Here is a 24,498-nt window from a genome sequence, read left to right on the forward strand (position 1 = left end):
TACTTAAATCTGAAAAAACATAGTTATAAAAATGAGAGATGCTTTGGAATGAGTAGTAATAGTAGGAAATGAGGCTTCTGAAATTCAATTCAATTACAGGATAAGCTGTCAGAAGACGCTTCCTTGCAGGATGTAACTTACAGATTGGCTTCGTAAATACTTCTACAATTGGATCTGTTGCAGGGTACCATGTCCTTGAATGTATTTTACAATGTAGGCACTCCTCTTCTCTTGTCTAAACCATCCCACAGTAAAGATTCTTCCCTACTCCTAATGTCTTCTGTAATTAAGAGAGAGGTATTCTTGGCTAGATTTATATGGTCTGCTTAGCTGATCTGCCTAATGATGGATTTAACAAAGCTTAACAAAGGGGAAGGCAAACCCTTAAAGGAACAGAACTCAGACTATTGGGGGGGGGGGGGAAATAGATTAGAACAGTTCCCAATAGGTATGTGGTAGGAAGATTCAGTGTTACATTTGTAAAACATGAAAAAACAGATCTTTCACAATGGAAAAATGATTATGCAGTGTAACACTGAAATTGGAATGTTGCACTGGATATTGGGGAAGGATCATACTATATTTTGTTGGTCTTTTGAAAGAAGATATAAAAATATTTTGGTTTAGAATCTCAGGGAAATATATAACTGAGCATCCTGTGGAGGTAGCTTGTAATGAATAACCAATACTCAGTAATAAAATGTTTGAATTCTTATCTCCTGACGTCCGCGGCAGAGATGTATGTCTCCCTTCATTTTCTCTGCCTTTTGAAAGCAGTTCTGTGATTTAACGAGAGAGAGTAAACATGGTCTAAAAATAAGTATTAAGAACTGCAGTAAAAGTGACAGTAATGCCTTCTGCTTTTATAAGCAGATCAAGATAGTACATTTCCTGTTTGTACCTTTTCATATTTTCTTTCCACAGAACAATTTAGAGGGAAATGGCTGCCTTTATGCTTTACTAATCTGGGAGATAAGCTATCACATATTTAACAGAATTTGGTAGGACATTATACTGTGCATAGTGTCACACTGCTGTTCGCTGAAGTACTCAGTTAACTGATGTGTTACAGTTTAATTTGTACTCTGAATCTTCTCAAGTGATCAGTTTAAATATTTAGCCCTTCACAAGTAATCCTACAGTAATGGCAATCATGACAATATCTTCAAACTTGATTTGAATCATTTCGAAAGTGATTTGAAGTTGGATCAACTAGGATGTAATGAAGATGCTGAATTAATACAAATCTCTCGTGGATTCTTGGTGCTTTGATGTAGAAATGCACCATATTATTTTACAAGTTCGGATAAATCAGTCAGGACAGGACGATGTGAATGACAGAAAATGTGTTACCTGGTTAATTTCCATATTTTATGCAACTTCAGAGAACTCTTCTTTTAACACAGTGTCTTACTTCTTTGTTTCCTGTTAGAAACAAATTGGAGACTTTCTTCCACTTCTGGTCTAAGGAACCCTTATGCTGTAGTGATAGGTTGTCACAGAAGTTTATGGGAGGGAAGGGAGCTGGAAGAAATTTTGCAAGTCTTACTTCTTACATATGGAAATTAATTCATATACAAGCCACACTGAATTTAACACGCGTTTCTGCATTACTACTTAAAAACAGAATTTAAAAACTTATTAACATTTAAATAAAAAATTATAGTTTATGCTGCTCTTTATAATGAAAGATGATGTAGGAGTTGTGTTAGATTAGCAAATAACTTTTTCTCTCTCTGAAAGTAGCAGGCAACTATAAATGTCCAAGGCAGATCATGATACAGTTGAGGTAAGGTGTGGATTTTCTGTTTTGGGTTTTTGTTTATTTTTCAATTCACTTTGAGGTAATAAAAAGGAAAATATGAAATCTTTGTGAAACAAGTACTTCCAAAGACCTTAAATATTAAGTGATTGAAACAGGGTTCCCTTCTTTACAAAACCATGCCTTTGCCCAATGAAAATTCAATAGAAACTCGCAAAATCCTTACATTTTAATATTGTATCAATGAGAATAATTATATTTAATTTTGCTTTGAATATGATTCTTTCAAAGCTGTGTAAAGCATTTTGTATTGTGTTAAACAAGCTTTAAAGTTCTACGGAAAAAGGATAACTTTCCATCGTGGTGCACTTAAAGCCGGGGAACAAAAGATACACAGAACAGTTTAGCTTGCTGCATTAAGTAGTCTAAAACAATGGCAATTCCAAGAAGTAAAACAGTAAGTTTGCAGTTGTCTTATGTTTTGGTTGCTAGTGGGTAACTGAATTTACACTTGGGCTCATGCCTTTAGTTTGTGCTTGCAACCACTTGTGCCCTTCAAATAAGAATGGTTGTCCCCACTCTTTTTTATTCTACTTCCTTATCAATTTAAAATACCTGATGATTTTCCAATATGAACGTATTCTTTTCCCTAGTTCAGCATCTATCTTTGTGAAACCTACTTGGTGTGAATGCTGCACTCTGAACAAGTGGATGGAGTCTCCTGGAATGAAGAAGATGGAGGTGCCGGCAGTCTGCAGTCAAGATAATGGTACTTACAACTCTTGCATCTCTTTTTCCAGGAGAAGGAAAACTGGCTAAAAGTCTTATTCTGTGCACATGTGATTCTCATGTGAGACACGAGAGAGATGAACATATCTAGAAATTTTATTACCTAATAATGGGAACGATTCTTAATCTGAAATGGCGGTAGGCAGTTACTTTATAGTGTCAGAAGAGAATACCTGGCATTTGTTTCTGGCTTATGAAGTCAGGGGTCTCTGCAGCTGTATCAAGAGTTATTAGTAACTGCAAGAGGTGTTTGTTTGTTTGTTTGTTTTGATTAAGGAAATAATTCTCTATATTTCAAAGATTTGTGCTTCTGTATTGAATGCACTGGTCTATTTGACCACTTCGTATAGTGATAGCATTCTTGGAGACAATTAGGTGGTGCAAGTCCTCAAATAGAGGTAACCACTAACAAGGAAAAAGGTCTTAAAGTATTTCAACCAAAGCTAACATTCTGTTAGGCAGTAGGAATTATAGAAAGGAATCCTTTTACAGTTAACTGTGTTGCGGGAGATATTTTCCTATGGGGCTTACAGTCTGGGTTCACAGAGTTCATGGATGTTAATCATTATTTATGTAAGTGTTTAGATGTCCGCTTTCCAGAAATAGATAATTGATAATGAGGTACTTTCCCAAGCTTCAGAGTTTGGATATTCAACAGTTCTGCCTAATGATAGAGGTAGAAGTCCTATCTGCAGAAGCTAAACAAGGAAGCACCTATATAAATTCTTGCATAATGAAAATAACTCAGTGAAACTAAATTTGAAGACAGATCCAACACAAGGGTCGGTAGCATCACACAGGCTAGACTTGATAATGGAAACAACTGTCAGTGGCTGTAAAAATTGTTCTCAGGAGAAAAATAAGTAGAGAAGAGTTGGTTTATATGTTCAGGTTTGCTATGGTGACTGGATAATGGCAGCTGATTATACTGTGTGCATCAAAGAGTACTTGGTTATTGTGAGTCTGCTGGATGAGCTGTAGTTTAATGAAAAACTTTTTATTTTGATTTAATTAAAATCAAGATGCTAGTAGCTTCTATTTCAACATCTTTCCTGTATTGCAGTATTGCTTGTTAAAACATACTATGTTTAATGTTGCTTTTTTACAAAAAAAAAAAAAAAGTAAAGCTTCTAGTTACAGTCTTACTGCTGAGATTAAAGTAAATTCCATGCACTCACTAAAATCTGTTCTGTATCTGGACCTGTTTTTGCATAAAATCTCATCTATTTGTCACTCTTACCTTTGGTTCCTTGAGACTTTAAAAGAACACTGTCTCCCCCCCCCCCCCCCTCCCCCCACTGTACAAGAATACTGTTCCTAACAGATCAAATGCTACTTTTGAACGGTAAGAACAGCTCTTCCTGTTTCCTGGGAAGTGTTCTGAGTGTCTGACAGCTGTATATATTTAATGGGATGATGCATTTTATTAGTGATGTCCTCCAGAATTTCTGCACTTCTCAAACATGCAAAAAGAAGTGGTCCCTGGCTCAACCAGTGGGTCATCTAAAAGAAAAGCCTATAAAATGAACAAGGCAATTTTTTATGCCTGTCTCTTTTCTGTAGGAGGTCTGAGTTCAAAACTCAGACTTCTGGTATGTGTGGGATTCCCCATGTGTTTTTTCTCACAGGTCACTTTAAAATTGTTGGTATTGACCTACCCCTGATGAATAACATAATAGAAAAAAATCTCTTATACAACAGAGTTGATTGCAAGGAACATGTAGTGCAGACAGAAAATCAGGATATATTTCCTGAAAGTATAAACTGAGGCAAGTTGCTTTTCAGAGGTCTGGGTCACTGGTTGGCTTTGGTTGATCTATTTGTACTGAAATATGTTGCGCTTTTCTGTTTCTTGGACTCAGGTTTGTCTCATGTTCTGACCCTAGTGCTACAAGAACTGAGTTTGCTCTGTAAAAGAGATGTCAATGGTGTTGGCATGTTATATGACCTGCTCAGATCTCACTGGCTGCAAGCACTTTTAAAGGTAAAATAATATTCAGCTATTACAGTGAAGGTTTCTTGGAGAGCATTGTCTAGGGAATAGCTATTTTATTTTGCCATGTCTGAACAATAAAAATTTAATTACACTAACTGCTACTAGTCCTAATCTTGGGACTAACAGCAGCAGTCAAGGTGAACAAAACCACTTTTGCTTTAAGGATAAAAAAATATTTTCTCTTTTGTAATGTCCTAGACACTAAAGTCCTTACTTGAAGTGTCTGCACTAAGGCTGTGGGCATGGAAACACAGGCTGAGCACAGCACTGTTCAGCTGTCTTTTTGTGCTCTTAAATCTTTGGCTTTTTATCCCATTTCTTGGCATGGATGTTTGTGAAATTTTACTGTTTCGTTTTGGCCACACTGATCCTGTGTTCAGCTGAACATTGCACATTGTTACAGAGCAGAATTTTGGGGCGTGCTTCTGTCTGAAACAGCAATATCTCTTTATAAGACAATTTCTATACAAATTCTGCTTTTGTTCTAACAAGGCTTTTAAAAATCTTTCCATTTTAAAGAAGAAAAAAAATCCAATGGATAATAATGCTTGTATGGCAGTTCTAAATACTGCAATTCATTTTAAGTTAAATTTGACATTGTTAATCAGGCCCCACAACTTGGGAAAGAAAGTAAGCCACAACTCAAAGAATCGATGCTGTCATGCCACTGTCCTGTGTAATCAGATTTTCTCATTGGAAAATTAAAAACTGCAGCATAACTGGCTAGCTGGATGATAATGTGGAAAGACCATTAATTACAGAATCAATTCCAGATCCTTTTTTTGACATTAAAGATTGAGATCACAAGCTCTATGGCTCTAGTTGTGTTGAGAAACTCCTAGAAATTCCATCATGTCCTTTGCATGTTGTGTATGTATCTATAGTCAAGAGAACAGATCATGTCGTCATTGCATTGTCTTGTCTGTCATGGTGTGCAACAGATTTACGAATGCCTCCAAAACTACCTTGGAAAAAGGCCCATTCCTGTCACGCTGCAGGCACGTGCATTGAATCGTGAGGTAAGACTATGTACACAGTGTATTGTTTAACTCACTAATAACAAACTAACCAACTTAGCTGCAGATAACAATGTTTATTTTGTCTCCTGTGAGCACACTATATTAAATGGAAAGATTCTCTCTTCGCATGTTCAACAGTTGGTAACCCTCCCTGTGTTGAGAGGGATAAGAAATAAATACAGCTGTCATTGCCAGCTGCATGAGCCCTGACAAGTGTATTTTTTTATTTTTTCTAATTAATTATTCACTTCCAAATTTCTGAATTAATGAGAGTTAATGACCAAGTGGAGAAACTGACGCTGATGATATCAGTTGAGGCATAGAAGAAGCTAATTTAGAGCACGTGGCACTGTGCCTGAACTAAATAAACTGTGCCTGCCTGAGTAATGTGCAACTCTAGTAATATGGTCTGATTCCAGAGCATTATATATATGCTCTTTAGTCATATAATATGCAGATCTTAAAATACTTTATTGTACTCCATAACCAGTCTCTGTGCTTATTCTCTTATGTTATCAGGTGGTAGAGTTGCTGCATGAAGCCCCTCAGTCTGGAGAGATCAAAGAGCTAAGAAGACTACTGAGAGCCCCACACTTGAGGGCAAGTGCTGCTTAATAAAAGAAAGAGTTGTCTCATAGAGGTATCTGGAATGGGAATGGAAACAGATGGACAGCTGCTCATGGAAACTGGCAAAGGACCCAGAAAAAGCTTAGTTTCCTAGTCATGAGCTAACCTAGTTGAGAATCAAGATGAGGACTGTATCTGAAGTACTTGCAGCTGCAGTGTGTTGCATTTTATTAGGGACTACATTTGAGAGAGAGATTTCTTACAAAGTTAAATTCTGAGCAGTTGATACAGACCTAAAAACCCGAAGTTTACATGATGTGTAACTTGTGTTCTTACCCTAGAGCTCCGAATAGAAATGTTCCATCTTTTTTAAGTTTTCTAGAGGAAGTAAAGAGAGGAACTGTTCTTAAAGCTTTCTTTCAGTTTACATTTCCAAGTGGAAAGAAGAAGTCATCAAGGTGTGAAAAGGACTTATGTCTACTTGAGAACTTAGTCTCTGAATTCTGTTTCCTGACCAGTCACAGTTTAAAATCTATTCTATTGTCTGATCTTTGCTGATGGGTTTGTTTGTTTGTTTTTGTTTGTAACAGGCCATGCTATCTGCTCATGATACTGTAGCCCAGAAAGATTTTGAACCAACACTTCCCCCACTGCCTGACAACATACCTGAAAATGAGGAAGCCATGAGGATTGTCTGCTTAGTGAAAAACAACCAGCCTCTGGTAGGGAGTTTTCTGATGTCTCTCAAATTACTTCATCTTTCTCAAGTATTGCATAATGTATCATGTGCATATTGTTTTTTTTTTGTTTTTTTTTCCCTTAGGAATGTCACAGAGATTGTGTGCATATTTGTCTAGCTCTTAGAGAATCACAAGAATTGTTGAGGTTGGAAAGTGCATTAGGAGACCATCTAACTATTCATGATCAATGCAGGCACAACTTGTTCAGAGCCCTGTCCAGTCAGGGTTTGAACATTTGGCAGATGTTTTTATTTTGGAAAATTCAAAATGCAAATAGGACTGAGAGCTATTCCCTTGGCCAAAATAGGAAGGAAGGAAAGAAAGGAGGAAGAACTAAAAGGTTCATTTGTGCTTATAGGCTGAAAACATAGTATAGTTTGACTAATCTGCTTTAGGAAAAGATAGGTATAATATTTGAGATAAAGATTTCTCCGAGTTGGTCATCGAGGTTATTTTAGCATGATGGGACTTGAGGATGTTGAAGGACTTAGTACAATGCAATAGTACTACTACTGATACATTCTTGCTAGATCTGTGTGTTGTGTTAAAAAGGTGCATCTTTCAATGCCTTTTTGTCGTTGCAAAGGAGGTAAGGCTTGTGATTTGAAAGGAAACTTACAGCTTCTTCAGTGATCAAACAGTGTTTTTCTTTGTTTGCCAGGGTGCAACCATTAAGCGCCATGAGATAACAGGTGACATAACAGTTGCCCGTGTGATCCATGGTGGGCTAGCAGACAGAAGTGGTATGTATAATTTGAATAAAGATAATACAAAATTAAACTTGAAATAAGATATTTTGAAATGAATAGCTTTGCTTCTACAATTCATCTTGTGTGATGAGCAAGGAGATGCGTACACTGGATAGCACTGCGTAAGCAGTAATATGTTGCAGTGGGTTTGATTCTGCTTTCATTTTCACGTGAACATGATACGTTTTGAGAGTTGAGGTACAAATACAGCTTTTCATTATCCAGATGTTGGCAGAAAGCCATAAATACATAGATCTGTTATGAGATCGATTGGTAATAACCAGAACTGTGATGTAACAAGAATACTGGTAGCTCATTCCCTAATGGAGAAATAAAATCACAGACTACAGATATATCCTTCCATAAGATAAAGGGCTCTGAGGAATATGTAGTAATACTTCCTTTCACTAGTCAACTAAACATTTTGGTAGCATTAGTTGCTAAGCAAACTTAGTAATGTTTCCAAGGAAACACCATTACTTAGTCATCCTAGAATTGCATGTGTTCCATGTTCCTTTGGAAATTGAACTAAAATGTAAAACAGTGGAAATAAAATTGAATTGCAATCATTATAATGTTTCTGTTGGTATTGTCTGGCTTCTGTTTTCTTCTCTACACAGAAACGATAGGCAGTAGATGAGTGTGTTTCTAGTTGGATTAATATTTGAGTTATTGTAATTGACATTAATTGTTCAGTAGAAGTAAACAATCTTGTGAAGACTTCATAAAAGATTTAAAGGGGTCCCAAGGCGTCCCTCTGCACCCAAGTGATAAGGAATTTCTAAAGGTCTGTTTCCAAGTCTCATGATTTATTAGTGTAATGGGTTTAGATGGAAGATGTTCAAAAATGATTTTAGGAAATAAAGCTATATTAAAATGTTTCTGCTGCTGCTTTCCTCCTTGTTTTCCATGTAGGGTTGCTGTATGCTGGAGACAAACTAGTGGAAGTAAATGGAGTTCCTGTTGAAGGACTTGAGCCTGAGCAAGTTATTAATATTCTGGTATTGAATCTATTTTGAATTTTTTTCTACTTGAGGAGTAACTATGCTGTTCTTCTTCCCTACCTGTCTGCGCCCTCCACCTCCCTCGCCCAGTCTGAAATTTATAACAGAAAATTCAGATTGTGAACTTCATCCACCTCAAGGAAACAGCTGCTTATGAAATCAGAATGTCTTGTGCAAATTCAGGCTTAAAGAAACAACGCATGTATGGAAAAAAAAAAAATCACCACACACCGATTTCACTGAATTAAAATTATTCAGTTTCCTTCTTGATTCTACTTTAAAAAAAAAAAAAAAAATTGGTATCATATTAACTCAGTCTGCCTAATTCCAGCTGTCATACAGACATTATGTATAGTAACCTCAAAGCCATGCAGTGTTAAGTTTGTGCTGATGAAAATTGATTATGTTGAATACCAGTTATATTACATGTTATTCCTTTCTTTAATCGTTTAGGCCTTGTCTCAGGGAACAATTATGTTCAAGTTGATTCCAGTTTCTGATCGTCCTGTCAGCAACCAAACAACAGTAAGATGCACTTTTTTCCAGGTTGTTAATGTAAGCAGTTGCAACAATAATATCTGCATAGGGGTGTGATGCCCTGGTATGTAAAGACATGGTATTCCTTACAAGTTTACTGCAGTCCTTAAAGCGTTACTTGTCTTAGTGGCTGCCTTTCATCTGATGTCAATATGCTGTTGCTGAAACAGTTAATATAGTAAGCTGAAATATAGTTGTGTTAAAGGTAAAGACAGTTTTGGAGTCATCTAGAGGATAGAGGTGAATTTTCATGATTGATAGTGCTTCTTTCTTTGCCCCCCTTTTCCCCAGCGAATAGGTAAGAATCGGTGCTTGATCTTTTTTTTTTTTTTTTTTTTTGAACATGACTTCATCATTAATTGACTTAAGTAGCAGCCATACCTGGCTTTGTGATTATAAAGCTCATGTTGTACCATGTTGTGTTTTTTTTGTTTGCCAGCTATACGTGCGAGCAATGGCAGATTACTGTCCATTGCAAGATCCTGCCATACCGTGTGCTGATGCAGGTTTGCCTTTTAAGAAGGGTGAAATACTTCAGATTGTGGACCAGAATGATGCTCTCTGGTGGCAGGCCAGGAAAGTTTCAGATCTCAGTGCCTGTGCTGGACTTATACCCTCAAATCATCTTCTTAAAAGGTAAAGAAGCCTTAATTTTTCTGGTTTCCAGTCCACAAATAATCCAGTTATTCAGCTTTTGCTACTAAAACTTCTACCAGTCATAGCAGTAGGATTTGGTGGTATGGCAAGCATCCTTCTTTTTACTGGTCTTACTCCTTACTTACTTACTCTTACTCCTTCCTTAAGAGTACCTGTGTAAGAACATGCTTTTGAAAATATCTGTTTTATCTGAAATCCAAGTCTAAGAAGCCAACAGTAGTTGCATAGTCTTTTTGCTAGTTGCAAAGCCATCTAGTGGAGCGTAGCATCTGAAAGGTGAACAGAAATTAAGGGCCTTGACTGTTTAGGACCATCATTAATGATTTAAAAGAAAAAAAAAGAAGCTGTGGGAGGGTAGTGCGGGATATTAAAATGTATGGCAGAGGAGCATAGTTTTATCTTTAAAATTAAAAAATAAATGAAAAAAATGAGGCATGAGTAACTTCTTCAGCGTTGGTCAAAACTCATGACCAGATGAAAAGGAGGTTGGAGAGGGGTGAGAGAATGCCTGAGGAGAAACAAGAATTCCTTGCCTGTTTTCTGCATAAATATCCTACTGTTTGTTTCTGAAGGCATCCAGTGTAAACAGAAGCTAAACTGCTGTAGCACACTCGTGTGATCCTCTTACCATGTCCCATCTACGTTACCCTCGGGAAAATACGAGGCCATGCTAGGCCTTCTGATCACAGAATAGTTAAGGTTGGGAGGGACCTCTGGAGGTCATCTTGTCCAACCCCCTTGCTCAAGCAGGGCCATGTGATAAGCTTTGATTTATGCTACATACAAATGTGGCTGCAGTTTTTATAATGGATGTTGAAATCACACCAGGCTGTGATTGAGGCTGGAAGCAGAAGGCTCTCTTCTAATTTCTACAAGTCTGTAGAACAGCATGGTTAATGTGCCTGTCCTTACATGTTAATCGAAAATAGTTCGGGGCTGCTGATTTGGAAATTGCCGTTAGGTGGCGTCTGCTATTTTTGAGCACTCTGCAATGGGCTAGAACATTGTTAATATTTCCATTCTTGGTGTCTTCTACCAGCTCTGTACTGATTTATATTATACATAGTGAATCGGATTGGAGCATAGTGCCCTTGTGTACAGATTATTTCTTTTTTTTAACTGTGCTAAATTTATTGCTTCACAGGAAGCAGCGAGAATTCTGGTGGTCTCAACCTTTCCAGCCCCACCTCTGTCTCAAATCATCAATGTGTGAGTAAAAAGTTATTTGAATGGTAGAGTAGGAAGAAGTTTTGTTTCTACTTCCCAGAATACTGAAACATAAGCTCATGCAAATTTGGTTTAAATAAAAGACATTGTTTCTGGAAACACTTCAGAAGGGTGTTTAGAGTATTCGCTTGAAAATACCTACCAAATGATAGATTACGTGGAGGGCTGGTGCTGGTGATCATCTCCAGTGTACTTGGGATGTGTCAGAGAAGTGAAGAGTTAAGTTCCTTCTGAAATATGTAAGAGCTAGAGCTCTCTGTGCCCATAGAACTGGGCGTGAGGAAGTCTGAAGTGACAAAGGTACTAGCCTAGTGACTTTCCAGAGACACACATAAAAGTTCTGCACTGTAAGATGCTGTGCAGTATGTTTAGAATATTTATTTGACATAACAGCATTGAGAGAAAGAGAACTTTTTTCCTCAGTGTAAGATAACCTATACTTCCTGTGGGTTTACTTGTGGTGACAATCCAGAAACATTATCCTCTGCCAATTATAATTTAACTTTCTGTAAATTTGTACTTACTGTCCAACAAAGAATGTTCATCCTGTTTTTTCTCACCACTTTTCCCACTATTTCTTTATACTTGCATAAAAATATCATTTTTCCTGTTGTGATAACTCTCAGATTAAGTGTCTTTTATTGTGTAGGATTCTTACCACACTGATTACTTCGTTAGAGCTCTCTTTCACAGTAATTTTATTGCATTTTAACTGCTTCAATGGACATGATACACTGGGCAGTAAGCACTGTGGAAGAAGGTAGGAGATGGTCCCTGGGCTACATTGCATGTCTATACCTAGAATCAACATAGCTTTTTTTTTTCTTAGCTTTTTAAAAAGTTGCCAGAAATAAGGCAGTGGTAGTTTCTTTTACATGTATTTGCTTAGTTCCTGTTTCGTGTGCAAATCTTTTGTTTCCTTAAAATAGTAGAAACCTACATTTTCTACTAGTGGAAAATTAAATTGTGTATCTGGTAGGTAACCGAGATTTTGGAAGGGGTGCTTTAAGAAAAGAAGAACTGATTTCCCCACTTTCTCTCCCATCTTCAGCAGCCAACAACCTCCAAGAGAGTATTTCTTTAAAGGGTACCTTTGGGCAAATGCTTAGGTTGGAGGCAGTAGTTTACTGGGACTGGAGGAATATGGTCGACACATGCCCTGAAACTGGAAAATAGCTGCTGCTGGGCCTGTCTGCAGGGGCATACAAGAAAAGAACACCCAAACTGTACAGTATTGCGAGCCCATGAGATTGCCCAAACCCTGACGTTAGATTTCAGGGACATGAATTGATGTAGTCTGGGCATGGAGAGGGAGCTGAATTGATATTTTCTTTCTCTTTCCATGTGAAAATAAGTAAAGATCAACCAAATAAAACCATTTTCTTGAGCAAAATATACTAGAAAGGTGTGCACACAGGCTATGAGAGAGAATAGAGTGAGTGAAAATTGTTCTGTCATGGTAATATTTAATAAATAGATTTCTATAGGATGAATAGAGCAACAACCATATTAAACCCCTTAGTACTTCAAAAACAATTCAAATTAGACATCTACACCTCTTGGTCATAAACACTTCAAAGCACTAGTTTAAGAGCAGCCCTTTGCTCACTAAAGGTGATGATGATGGAGTTGCAGTGCTTGAAGTCCATGAAGATGTCTAAAACTGATCTGAGCTTCATATCTTTTCTTTCTGATGTCTGAGTTCAGTCTTGTAAGATCTGTAAGGGTTTTGTTTCCTCCACATTTTTTTTTTCTGATTCATCGAACGTTTTTTGTGTTGATCTGCAGAGGATGACATGCAGATTGATGAGAAGTGTGTGGAAACAGGTAACTGAATTCCCTTGATGATTCTCTTTGCTTCAGAGTAGTAGCTAATCAAAGTGTGGTTTTGTTTCCCAGGTAAAGAGAATCATTCTCCAAGTGAACTTAGTTGTAGATGTTTTTATTATTATTTTTTTTTCTTTGGAAACATGATAGTGTATTAAAATGGGCTTTCTGCGCTTCTGGTGTACAGTGAATGACTGTTTACAGTGAGGTATTGTGCTGAAATGAGGGACCACCCAAAAAATATGAGATCCAACTTGTTTGATTCAGGTTTGGTCTGTGTAATGTTAACATAATTTTTGTCTATTCTAGATTTCATGCTAGAGATTATTGTAATCTTTGAGTACCCACACAATTGATTGTCCAGAGTCTGATCTGAGGTGAATACAGTTTTAGGAACTGAGCAAGAATAGTTATTTATGTAAATAGTACTTGCTCCCTAAAGTGGCATAGCTTATTCCTCCTCTTCCTGAAGTATTTCAGAAAGTTGGGATGTGATCCTGCTGCAGAACTTCTTGCACGGTTCTCTGAAGTGATTGCTGCAGTCTGTACTTGGATTGGATTAGGAGGCTTGAAAAACTGCCAGCATATGACTTATACCATGTTAAATGCAACTTTGAAAATCTGAGACAACACCCCCAAGTAATATAAGGGCATGTGGGTACCTAAATCCATTGAGATCCACTGCCATCAGCTGCCTTGTGCCTTCCAGTGTTAGATTTTGCATACATGGTGGGCATGCCTTGAACGTGGTGGGCTCAGTCCACTCACATCCTTAACTGGAGGGTAAGGATGTGGTTGCTGTCACATCCTCACCTGTAGGCTCAGATACGAGCCTGAGTCCCCTTTGCTGTTGTGCAGGGGGTATGAAAGTGTCTGCCTCACATGGAAGTAGGTACTGTGGATTTGTAGTCACACACACACAAAAAAAAACAACAATTAGACTCTGTATAACGAGTCTTCTGATTCCTACACCCATCCACTTACTGCATATTATGCTATTGGAGAACAAATGTTTTCAGTTTCTAAACAGATTTCCAGAAGAGAGAGATTTCCAGGAGAGAGACCAGACAGTTAATTCAGGCATGGCAAGCTGCACTTCAGCCACCTCAGTGTAGAAGGAAGTGGGGGGGAAAACTGTGTTTGAGACACAGTTTGAGCCTGAAAAATTAATTTCTGATTATGAAGTTCTATAGGAGGAAAATACTTATTTTTTTATTTATTTTTAATATCTTTTCTCTCTGGATTTCTAAAAAGATGAAGAAACATTTGAGTCTGGTAAGTTCCTCTATCCTAACAGAATTCCTTGCTATTGTTTTGCTATGAGAAGTGTGTCCACAGAAAAGCAAGTGGATTAAAAACAAAAACAACAACAACAAAAAAACAAGCAGATGACAAAAGTAAGAATACTATTTTAGTTTTAAAAGCCATTCTGACTTGAACGGACATTCTGTAAAATCCTGTTGGCTTAAGTCTTTTCTTCCTGTCAGGTTTTTATTCTGTTACCCCTCAGAGGCAATGCAATTGTTTCTTATGCATCAGTAACAGATACATATATCAAATCTTACTCAGTTATACCTGTGCAAGCTGCAACAGCAGGGGGCTGCATTGATGGCAGAAAGGATAATGGGATTTACTGAGCATGACAGAAGGCCTGACTCCACAGTGTCTGTAGGACCCGTTGATGTGGTAGAGAAGAAAGCTGTTCTGAATTGTTGATTGTGTGCATGTTTGGTATGCAACAAACAAAATGCGTTTATGAAATGAATGCTTTATGCATAAGAGAGACAGTCAGTCAGTGGTGTTTTTTAACCAAGCTGATCTTTGTCAGGAAAAGCTACATATTTATTGCATATTCAGAGTTCTGCAAAACTTAAATTTTCTGAAATAGGTAAGTTTTCCATTAAAATAAATCTACTGCTAAACTTCTTGTTTGAGATATTTGGCAGTTTTGTGGACAAAATGTGATTCCACCTTACTTTTCGTGCTGCTAATCTCCACTTGACTTGCCAGTAGGATCTTCTATCACAGATGGTTGATTTTTCTTCCACCTCTCAAGCAGTGCCCAAAGCTTTTAACACAGAACCAGCAGGTCTACAAGACCTTTTTTTGTTTTGTTTTCAGTCTAGGACATCAGTGATAATTGCATTTGGGGATTACACTTGCAAATCCTATTCAGTACTCACTACTGAGTCAGCTCTCTGCTGTGTCTAGACAGGAATAAAATCACAAATTTTCCATCCTTCATTTTACTTTAACAAGTAGCTGGCCAACTTTGTGAGATATTTTGCAAGTACAATTACTGAAGTAGGTGCTGTAGCTGAATGTCGTCTTTTGGGAAATTAATATTCATGCTTCATGTTTTGTTGGGTACTTCTTGGATTTAAAGCCTGCAATACCCTTTCCACAAATTTCCTAAAAGCTTTGGGTAATGCTGGTTGGTTTCTTTATCTTAATTTTGAGAAAATAGTCTTTACTAATTGTTCTGTCTGTCTTTGTTTGAACACTCAGAGGAGCTTAAAGAAGGTAACACTAACTCTTCTTTCCTCCCTATTTCCTATAAGCAATAGGCTTTTAGAATTTATCAGAGCTTATTACGTTACCTGGAACTACACTCCACTTACGATATCTGATAGCTGATTTGCTTGTTCACTGTAGGATTCCGTGCTACACTCCATACCATAGAACAGAGAGAAGATAAAGCAGAAGTCCTTAAAAAGATGTGAATAGTAGCTCAAAATAAATGAAGATTAAAAAAACAAAAACCCTATGCTTATGTCTTCTGTATCTCATTCTTGATTTAGCAAGGTCTAAATAAAGGCAGTACACAGCTTGGATAACTATATTCACGATTAGGGAAAATTAGGAGTCTTTTTTGAAGAGAAATGTAAACACCATCACAATTTTTTTAGTTGCCTTCAAATCACATTGATAAAATTGCTTTTAAATTGTTAGAGCACTGACTTACTGGAAAACTGATATTTTTGAGCTTTGTAGAAGAATTTCACTTTAAAATGCATGTAGAGATTTAGAAGACTTACCGGAGTGGTTACATTATTACAAGAAACATCGAGAATGGGGGCAAAAGAAATTGGAGGAAATATATTTTTCTGTGATATTGAGGTACAGATAAAGATGATTTAAAAAAATAAATTGTCTTCATTTTACCTGAATGATCTGAGCAGATGTGTAGTGCATTTTCCAAGTTTGTTATTGGGCAGAGAAACTGATTCGTGTATTTATTTTTTATTTCTTGTTTTAAGCTGTTGTATTGTTGGTTATTTTAACGTTATAACTAAAGAATTCTTCGAAGATAGGTTTAATCTGCAAAGTTTAAATTATGCAGAGTTCTCACTGTACTTGAAGTATTTAGCAACATTGTCTGGTATCTAGATATCTTAGAAATGGAACAAATAAAACATCAAGTTCTAGATCTAATGTAGAAACAACATGACTTTCTAAGCTATTTTTTTCTCTTATAGAAATATTGGTCACATTTGAATATTTCATATTATGGAGTATTGTGCTTTTAAAATTAGATTAATCATAGTACTAGCTTATGTTTACTGCAACACTTTTCACATGGCATCAGAAATAATTGCTAGTCATTTAGCTCTTAAACTTTCACTCTCCATTTTCCTTCATGGGATTTTTTTCTTATTCTAGAAGAGGAAGAATTTGGTGAATTTGGTCAACGAGTCTTTATTGGTATGCAGTGACTAAAGATAAGTAAGGTGTTTGGGGCTTGATTTAGATTTAAAAGGTTGCATGAAGTTTCAATCAAATTTCTTCAAGTTTCTTCACCTAAAGACTTACTGAATTGAATTCTACTTGCTCTGTTTTCCAGACCTCAGGAAGTCATTTCCCTTATACTAACACTTGTTCTCTTCATTTGAGCCTCTCCACATTAGATTTCTACCGAGACCTGGCCATTACCATTTTATTTGACTGCCTGCTAGACTTCACTTATTTCAAGATTCTCTGTATTACAGCATAATGTTCTGTTGTCTGTCATACATCAAGAATAATTGAGTGCTTTCATTAGAAAAGTAGACAGACCTAAAAGTGAGGTTTTCAGAATTGGATGGTAAGGTGAAGCAACAAACTTGTACTTGTTACTAAACCATAGTGATCTGTAAAATACTGAGATTCATTCTGTAGGCTGGAGCAAATATTCCGGATTTGTTTTAGCAGAGTGTAACAGCTACACCTTGAAAAACACCACCACCAAAAAAAATGCACAATTGGTCTGTTCCTAGTGATGCTTTATATGGCTATAAACTTCTCATGGGGCTTGTTTTGGGTGTCTTTGTGGGGTCTTTAATTTTCAGGTAGCTTTCAATGAGACTTGACCTCATTTCTAGCTGTCTTCTAATGCTCAGAGGTTTGATCAAATTGATATGTTAAGTACAGCAGCCAAATTAATGTTTAAAAAACACCTCAAAAATGCCTCAAATGTTTAGCTTAGAAGAAGACACTCTAGGCTACAGAACTAGCTGCTTGCATTTCAGTTGCAGTTTTTGGTGCTGATGCCTTTGTTCCCTACAGCTGGATTCCGCAGAAGTATGCGCCTGTGTCGCAGGAAATCCTGGAACAACCAGCAGTCATGCTCTGCTCGGTGCCCCAGCAGCTGCTACAACACTCTAGCAGCTCCATATGAGGAGGTGGTTAGGTACCAGCGGCATCCAGCAGACCGGAACAGACTAATTGTGCTAGTGGGTAAGCTGTAATTACTTTTGGATGCAAATTTCACAGCCTGTAATGGAGGGGAGGAAACAGTCTTGGTCTGAATCCATTGAGATTTCCTGCTGCTGATTGCAACAGGTAGCAGATAGTGTGTAGGTAGCTCTGAAAGCAACATTTCAAGAACGATTGTTTGTAACTTGACCTTGCTGTTGATTTTAAAGTCTAATGTATGCATTATGTTTCCTTGAGACAGTGAATGTTTTTTCTTTTTTTAAAAAAGAAGTCTTCGGCAGTAGTCATGCAGTCATGAGTTCTTATTAAAAATGCTTTTTTTTTTTTTTTTTAGAGATTTAGTTTAGTTTTATATTCAGTTGGGAATTATACAAAAAAAAAAAGTGAGAAAACATGTAATTCACTAGGAAAACGTGGAAGCATTTCTACAACCAGAATTAAAACAACCAGAATTAAAAATACTTGAATATGGCAGTACAAAGAAGAATACTTGAAGTCTTGACTGGAAAAATCTTGGTCATGGGTGGAAGGGAAAGCTTAGAAAACAAAGCCTTTTATAATGTTTGCTATAGTAAATACTGTATTAAACAGGCTACAGTCTCTTAAGTAGTCTTCAATCATAGTGACTGAAAGGAATCTGTTTTTCTGCATTGTTCTGTGTTCCTAATGAATCGGATTTAGTAAAGGCAAATTGCTTGTCCTTTCTAAGTCTAGAAGTTTTGATTACCATTTTATTTTAAAATGGTACTGCTGACTTGCTTCATGGGAGTGACTGTATTGCTAGGAAGTGATTTGTGCCATGATCTATCAAGATGGCTCAGTCACTTCTGGTACATTTTTCAGGTACTTTAAGTCCACAGGATTAAACTGTGGAGTGATTACTTGTGAAGGAATCCAGCAACAGAAGTAGCTATCTGATTTCTATTCAGGTCACTGTTTACTAAAACCATGAGTTTATCGTATTTACCAGTTCACTTGTATGGGCAGCATGTTGGAAAATGGGAGTTGTGCATGCGAAAGGTGCCTCTGTCAGTAAAATTAGTTGTTTTTTCAACTATTCAGGTCCTGCAGGAGTGGGTGTGAATGAGCTACGGCGAAGGCTTATTTCAAGTAACCCACAAGAGTTTCAAAGTGCTGTACCTCGTATGTAGCATTCTTCCTCTTCTCCCCTACCCCCTTCTAAAAGTGGTGATTAGGAAATGTCAGGTACCTATCTCTTGTTGGGTATTCTTACACTCTTTGCTGCATGGTTGGTTTTTACTGCAAGCCAGAGTTGCTTGGTTTTATAAGGGTTTAAGTAGTTTAAAATACTATCTTTCTCTTTGTTTTGGCAAATCAGCCAAAGATACTAGCAAGTTTGAGCTCCTGAAACCATTAGAACTTTACATAGCAGTAAATCTGTGTGGTTTTGTTTAATCATGATATGAGCTTTTTCTAGATTTTAGAAATAAGAATATTTCTTAGGCTATGAACTATATAAGTTCATAGTATTCAAATGATCGGATATGAGAATGAAGACATCTGAAGTTGGTGCTTAATAGGCTTTGCAGCTTTCCTTATTAGCATTCTGGTCTTGAATGAGACTTACACAGCTTAATTTCTGATATAATCATAGAAATGGTCTCTACTTGTGGTTATTTTGTTCTTCATTTGGAAAACCAATCATGTGATATATGAATCTGAATCTCATGGAAAAAATAGGAATTTATGCTTAGGATCTAAAAAATGAGTAAACTGTAAATGTGGGAAGGCTGGCAGAATGTTTCAGAATGAACTTGAGTTAGCTTTACTTCATGAGGAAAAGCAATTGTGTGTACCAGTTCAAAAGCAGTTATTGATTGGTTTGAGTCGCTGATGCTCAGACTAAAACACTCTCCTTCCATTCAAGCGCTGGGCAACCAGTAGCAGACAATGTTTTTACTCTGGACTAAAAAATGAAAACAACTAATTTTATTACTTATGTAAATATTGTTATATGTCTTCAAGAAGGCTGTCACATTTTCACTTATAATATTGCAAGAACTTAATTGCAATTGATTTCCATCCCATCTCTACTTTCAGACACCACTCGTGTTCAGAAGAGTTATGAAATGAATGGTCGTGAATATCACTACGTATCAAAAGAAACTTTTGAAAACATGGTGTACAGCCACAGGTAACTAAGATAAATTACACTCTTGTTATTTAAACTATAATAAATCCAAGGAAATATGGTTTTGTAGTTAGGGCTTGGGTATGGGCTCCTCTCTGTATGCTTGCTGTATGTTTGGTGTAAATTTGGGCCAAAATTGCTTGAGCCCATTGTCTCAAAAACCCTTCATACAGTTGCAAATAAGCTCTATAGTTAATAAATAAACAGTTAATAAATAAATAGCAAATAAGCTCTATAATTAATCTTGGAATCCTTCTAAAAGTTTGATCTCCACTTCCGAGCTCATATGATGTCATTTGTAAGTTAAAAGTCTAGACCTTCTGTAAACTGGGCTGCTTTCTAAAACGAAAGAGTTCAAGTCTGTTCCTTACATCTCCACTGCAGAACGTTTGCAGTCATTACATCTTCATATAAGCACCTGAATGGTAAGGCCAAACTTTCAGAATTGTCTGCTCCTTCGTAAGCTTCAATGGTCTCTATACTAAAACAGACCAACCATCAGAAGCTACAGCTGTGCAAAGTGCTTTGAGATCTTCCCATTTATGAAGTTATTGGCACTGTACCATAGTAAAGACTTTTATACTAGAATCACAACCTCTGAACACATCATTTGTAATAGCAAAATAAGTAGAAAAATGCATGGTTTGAGATGTTGAGATGAGCTGCAATAGTCCTGATTTTGTGCCCAGCGTAGCAAGCAAGAATGGAGGTTGTTCAGCAATATTCCTTACATTTTATCATCATTCATTCTTAATCAGCGGATTAGAGCTGAATGTTTTAACCTTAAATGGAACCTTTTTTGAGACTCAAGCGCTCTTTCATTTCCCTTCTTCCTTGCCACTGTTGCAGGATGCTGGAATATGGGGAATACAAAGGGTACCTGTATGGTACCAGTGTTGATGCAGTGCGAACAGTCCTTGATGAAGGGAAGATCTGTGTAATAGACTTAGAACCACAGGTGAGTTGTAAAGGGGCAGGGAATCTACAACTGCTATCTCCTGGAAGGAAAAAATAATTTTATATATACTCTTGAGCTACTGGAACACTGTTAGATGTTTTGTCTTGTATTTCATGTTAGCTTATGGTGCTTATTAATAGTAGATCATTCTTTGCATGGGTCTTAGTGGTGGGGAAAAAATACTACAGTGACAGGTACATACAGATCTGCCTAATTCTCCTGTTTATTTGTTTCCAAGTCAACAGCTGCATTATCATTTGGAGTGATGCAGAAAAGTTTTCATACTTGTGTACAGCAAGGATCATTCATTCATGTGGAAGCTCTTGCATGGTATTTGCTGTTTCTCTAAGGCCTGTTAGTTAAGAGCTTTGTCCTTCCATTAGCAATCTCCAAACATCCTTTAACAAAAGCAACAACTTAAGCAAAAATAGGGAATTTTATCATGCATTTCTTTCTCTTTAGAAGTAACTTAACAGCTTTGAGTAAGCTACTGGTTCGTGTAACCAAATAGCTCTACAAGAACTTCAAAGGATTGCTTGCTCTGTAGACTGCAATTCATCTAAGGTCCACAGTTTGCAGATGTTAGATGTTTGAGACAGGGCATGAGACTTGTAGGATTTTGCTGGACACAGCTTTAAACATCTGTTATTTTTATGTTTAGTACTTAGGAGCTGTTTAGGCTGCTGGGTTTGAGCATCACTTATAACTGAATGTAAAGAAATAACCACAACTCACTCGCTTCTAGAGACTTCCCTCTACTTACACAGAGCTAGTCAGAACCTAGGTTAGCAGCAGTTTTGTTATTCTAAATAAAAGTTAAGTTACATCACCTGTGGGGGTATTATTCAAAATCTAAATGGCTATAGGGGCAGATGAGGCCTCACTTCAGTCATCATTTTGACTCTTAAACTGTCTGTAGGTTTCTTCTGCTGCAGTTCCTGTAAACAAGAGGGAGGAGAAGGGAGAGAAGTCATCTTGTTGCTTGAACGTATGTGCCACTATCAGTTTTTAGGGTATGACTTTGGGGCAAGATTTAGTAAGGATATAAAACAATGGCACATAACAATTATTTAGTAACTACTGGGAGGTAGGAGAATTACTGTGTACTTGCCTACTTGTATTTTAAATCTGACAGGTTGGCCAACTTTACATGTTGCAATTTTTCTTTTCTTCTATCTTTTTCTTTATTTCAGTTCCCTCCCCTGCTTTGCAGTGGAGTAGTTTAAAAATGCTTGCTAGCATCAGGGAATGTTACACAGCACAGAGATTACCAAAAGCAGGATATTTTCTTCTTTGATGGAGTAAAGGTGTACTTTTCTAAAGGTAGCTACCCAGTATTTTAAAGGAAAAAAAAGTCAGATTCCTGTTTAATGTTGTTGATTTGTTAATGACAATGTCCAGACACTTACTGGCATTGAAAGCATCTCCTAATAAGGTTACCAAGCAGAATTAAACGACCAGTATGCTATACTTGCTTAATAATGTCTGCTCCAGGGATTATTAGGTCATTTTAAGGTCATTTTAAAGTAGGTGTTTGTGGAAAAGATTACTGCTAGGTCTGGAGATAACAGTGCATTGTAAACAATTGGCTTTTTATGGGAATAAAGCTGGGATGAATACACTTGAAATACTTTTAACTTCTTTTTATTCTTAATTTGCAGGGCATCCAAATAGCCCGGACTCATGAACTGAAGCCCTACATTATATTCATCAAGCCATCCAGCATAAGCTGCATGAGGCAAACTCGTAAAAATGCTAGGATCATTACAGATTATTATGTGAACATGAAATTCAAGGTGAGATTTGGAAATGGAAGAGAACCAGTTTACTACATTTGGATTGTCTTTAGAACATAATGCTTTCTACTGTGTTACTAGGTTAACATCTTTCTTTTAAAAAAAGTGTCTTGAGGATCATATCTAAGTTATTTTTGTCATTTTATTTGCTTTTTCTCTAAATTTCCTTTGAAGTAGAGGGGTTGTAATTTGTATATAGGGTATTGAGGCATTTGCATCAAACGCCTTTAAACAAGGAGAGTATTTGGTGTATTTTTTGTTCTAACTGCCTTTTAACAAGACTTGACTCAGCACATTTACTGTTTGCATTGCATTGTGTAGATGGAATGTACTTCATTTCAGTGATTTAATCAAATATTTTTCCATGTTTTAAATATTTAATGTATTGGTGTATTATATATAGTAATGCTATGTAGTGTATTACAGTATTGATAACTCCCCAGTGAGTTCTTTAGATAAAACACAAATCCTGCTTGTAGGAAATATATAGCTTGTATTTACAGTGCATCTAGTGCATTTGTCACCACTGTTTCCATTAAAATAATCCAGTTTAGGATCTTAAAATATCGGAGAAAGTGTATTAACTGTATATGGAAATAAATGGTAATTTCAATGATGAAGAAACATGAAAGTTGGGGAAATAAAATGTAAGAACATGGTGCTTTTGGGAGCAAATGGAGCATACTGAAACAAGATAATTCATTGGGAAAGATACCGCAATTGACTGTATTTCAGAGGCTTGGAGCCTCTTGTTTATGTGGCCCAAGGTGTTGCGCCGATGCCATGCAAATATGTTTATCTACATGGTACTAGAGCTTTATGCATTTATTGTATGTCACAGGAAGAAGATTTACAGGAGATGGAGGATTCTGCTAAGAAAATGGAAGATCAGTTTGGTCAGTTTTTTGATCAAGTGATTGTGAATGACAATTTACAAGAAGCATCTGCGCAGCTGCTATGTGCAGTCCATCGTGCACAGGATGAGCCCCAGTGGGTCCCTGCAATGTGGATATGCTCAGATACTCAGCCATAATTCTGAGTGGCAGGCAGCTTCATAAAGATTACAGCTTATGTTTTACTTCAAGAATAATCCTAATGTCAGGATTGTCAGAATTTATCTTTGTATGCAAGGGATTTGGAAGAGGATTAGGAAAGAAGCTGCTACAGGAGATACAATCATACTGAGTTATAGTTGTGTCCATTTTTGTACAAAAAAGGAAATGTTGCGAGCTTTCAATTACAAGAATAAATGAAAATATATTTTGTTGCATGTATTCATATAATTCACTCATTCAAAACTATAGAAAAATCAAAAACTGTATTCCCTGCTTCCTTTTTATTAGGGTCACTTATACATGCTGGAAATCTTACTTGGTCTAGAATATATTTTTTCTTAGCAGGATATATTTGAGCAGAGTATTATTTATAAAGGTAGGTTTTGCTACTTGTCATGTTTACTTTTTAAGACAGGAGAATCATGGTTTCAGCCACAAGAATAATAGCTGTAGAAACCAGTTATCCTCCCAGTACATGTAGCATTTCTTTTCTTTTGTCCTATCGAGTAAAAACTGTCAGAATATAGACTTGTTAAAGAGGGACATCTAAAGCAGCACCCCCTCTTCATCAAATAGTGCTGTGCTAATGGCAAACAAGTTTCTTACTGTCTTCATCTCACGTTACAGGTATATTGCCTTCTGGAGGGGGAGGCCGTTCATGTTGGAGAACATCAACAAGAGCAAGTTTCACAGGCTAGAGAGACAGTATTCATGTAGCAAGCCTACTCTAAACTACCTCTTGCAGCTACTAGCACGTCTCCATGTTGTAAAGTCAGGCCTAGCAGTCCTTGTTTAAAAACAAACAGTGAAAGAGCAGAGCCCTCCATCCCAGGGCTGTGGGGTGAATACAGGCAGAGGGTGAAAGACTGCTGCCAGGTGTGCCGCTCAGAAACGGAGAGGCAGCTCTCCCTAACGCTGCGCTTCACAGAATCACAGAATTTCTAGGTTGGAAGAGACCTCAAGATCAT

The 24,498-nt window shown here is 37.0% G+C and overlaps 1 protein-coding gene across 1 annotated transcript; it reads left to right on the plus strand.

Annotated features, from left to right (window-relative positions):
- The first annotated feature begins 1,844 nt into the window (after positions 1-1,844).
- LOC118157613 (MAGUK p55 subfamily member 4-like) lies at positions 1,845-23,749 on the plus strand. The gene is made up of 21 exons (XM_035312016.1): positions 1,845-2,531; positions 4,414-4,535; positions 5,489-5,566; positions 6,086-6,166; positions 6,724-6,855; positions 7,535-7,616; positions 8,538-8,623; positions 9,080-9,151; positions 9,603-9,799; positions 10,965-11,029; positions 11,790-11,807; positions 12,836-12,874; positions 14,129-14,149; positions 15,383-15,397; positions 16,538-16,579; positions 17,420-17,590; positions 18,632-18,712; positions 19,631-19,724; positions 20,571-20,679; positions 22,341-22,475; positions 23,317-23,749. The coding sequence occupies exons 1-21, from the start codon at positions 2,282-2,284 to the stop codon at positions 23,506-23,508; spliced, it is 2,082 nt and encodes a 693-aa protein (XP_035167907.1). The 5' UTR covers positions 1,845-2,281; the 3' UTR covers positions 23,509-23,749.
- Positions 23,750-24,498: the final 749 nt, after the last annotated feature.

The sequence above is a fragment of the Oxyura jamaicensis genome (genome assembly GCF_011077185.1).
Source record: "Oxyura jamaicensis isolate SHBP4307 breed ruddy duck chromosome 7 unlocalized genomic scaffold, BPBGC_Ojam_1.0 oxy7_random_OJ82848, whole genome shotgun sequence".
Classification (NCBI taxonomy): Eukaryota; Metazoa; Chordata; class Aves; order Anseriformes; family Anatidae; genus Oxyura; species Oxyura jamaicensis.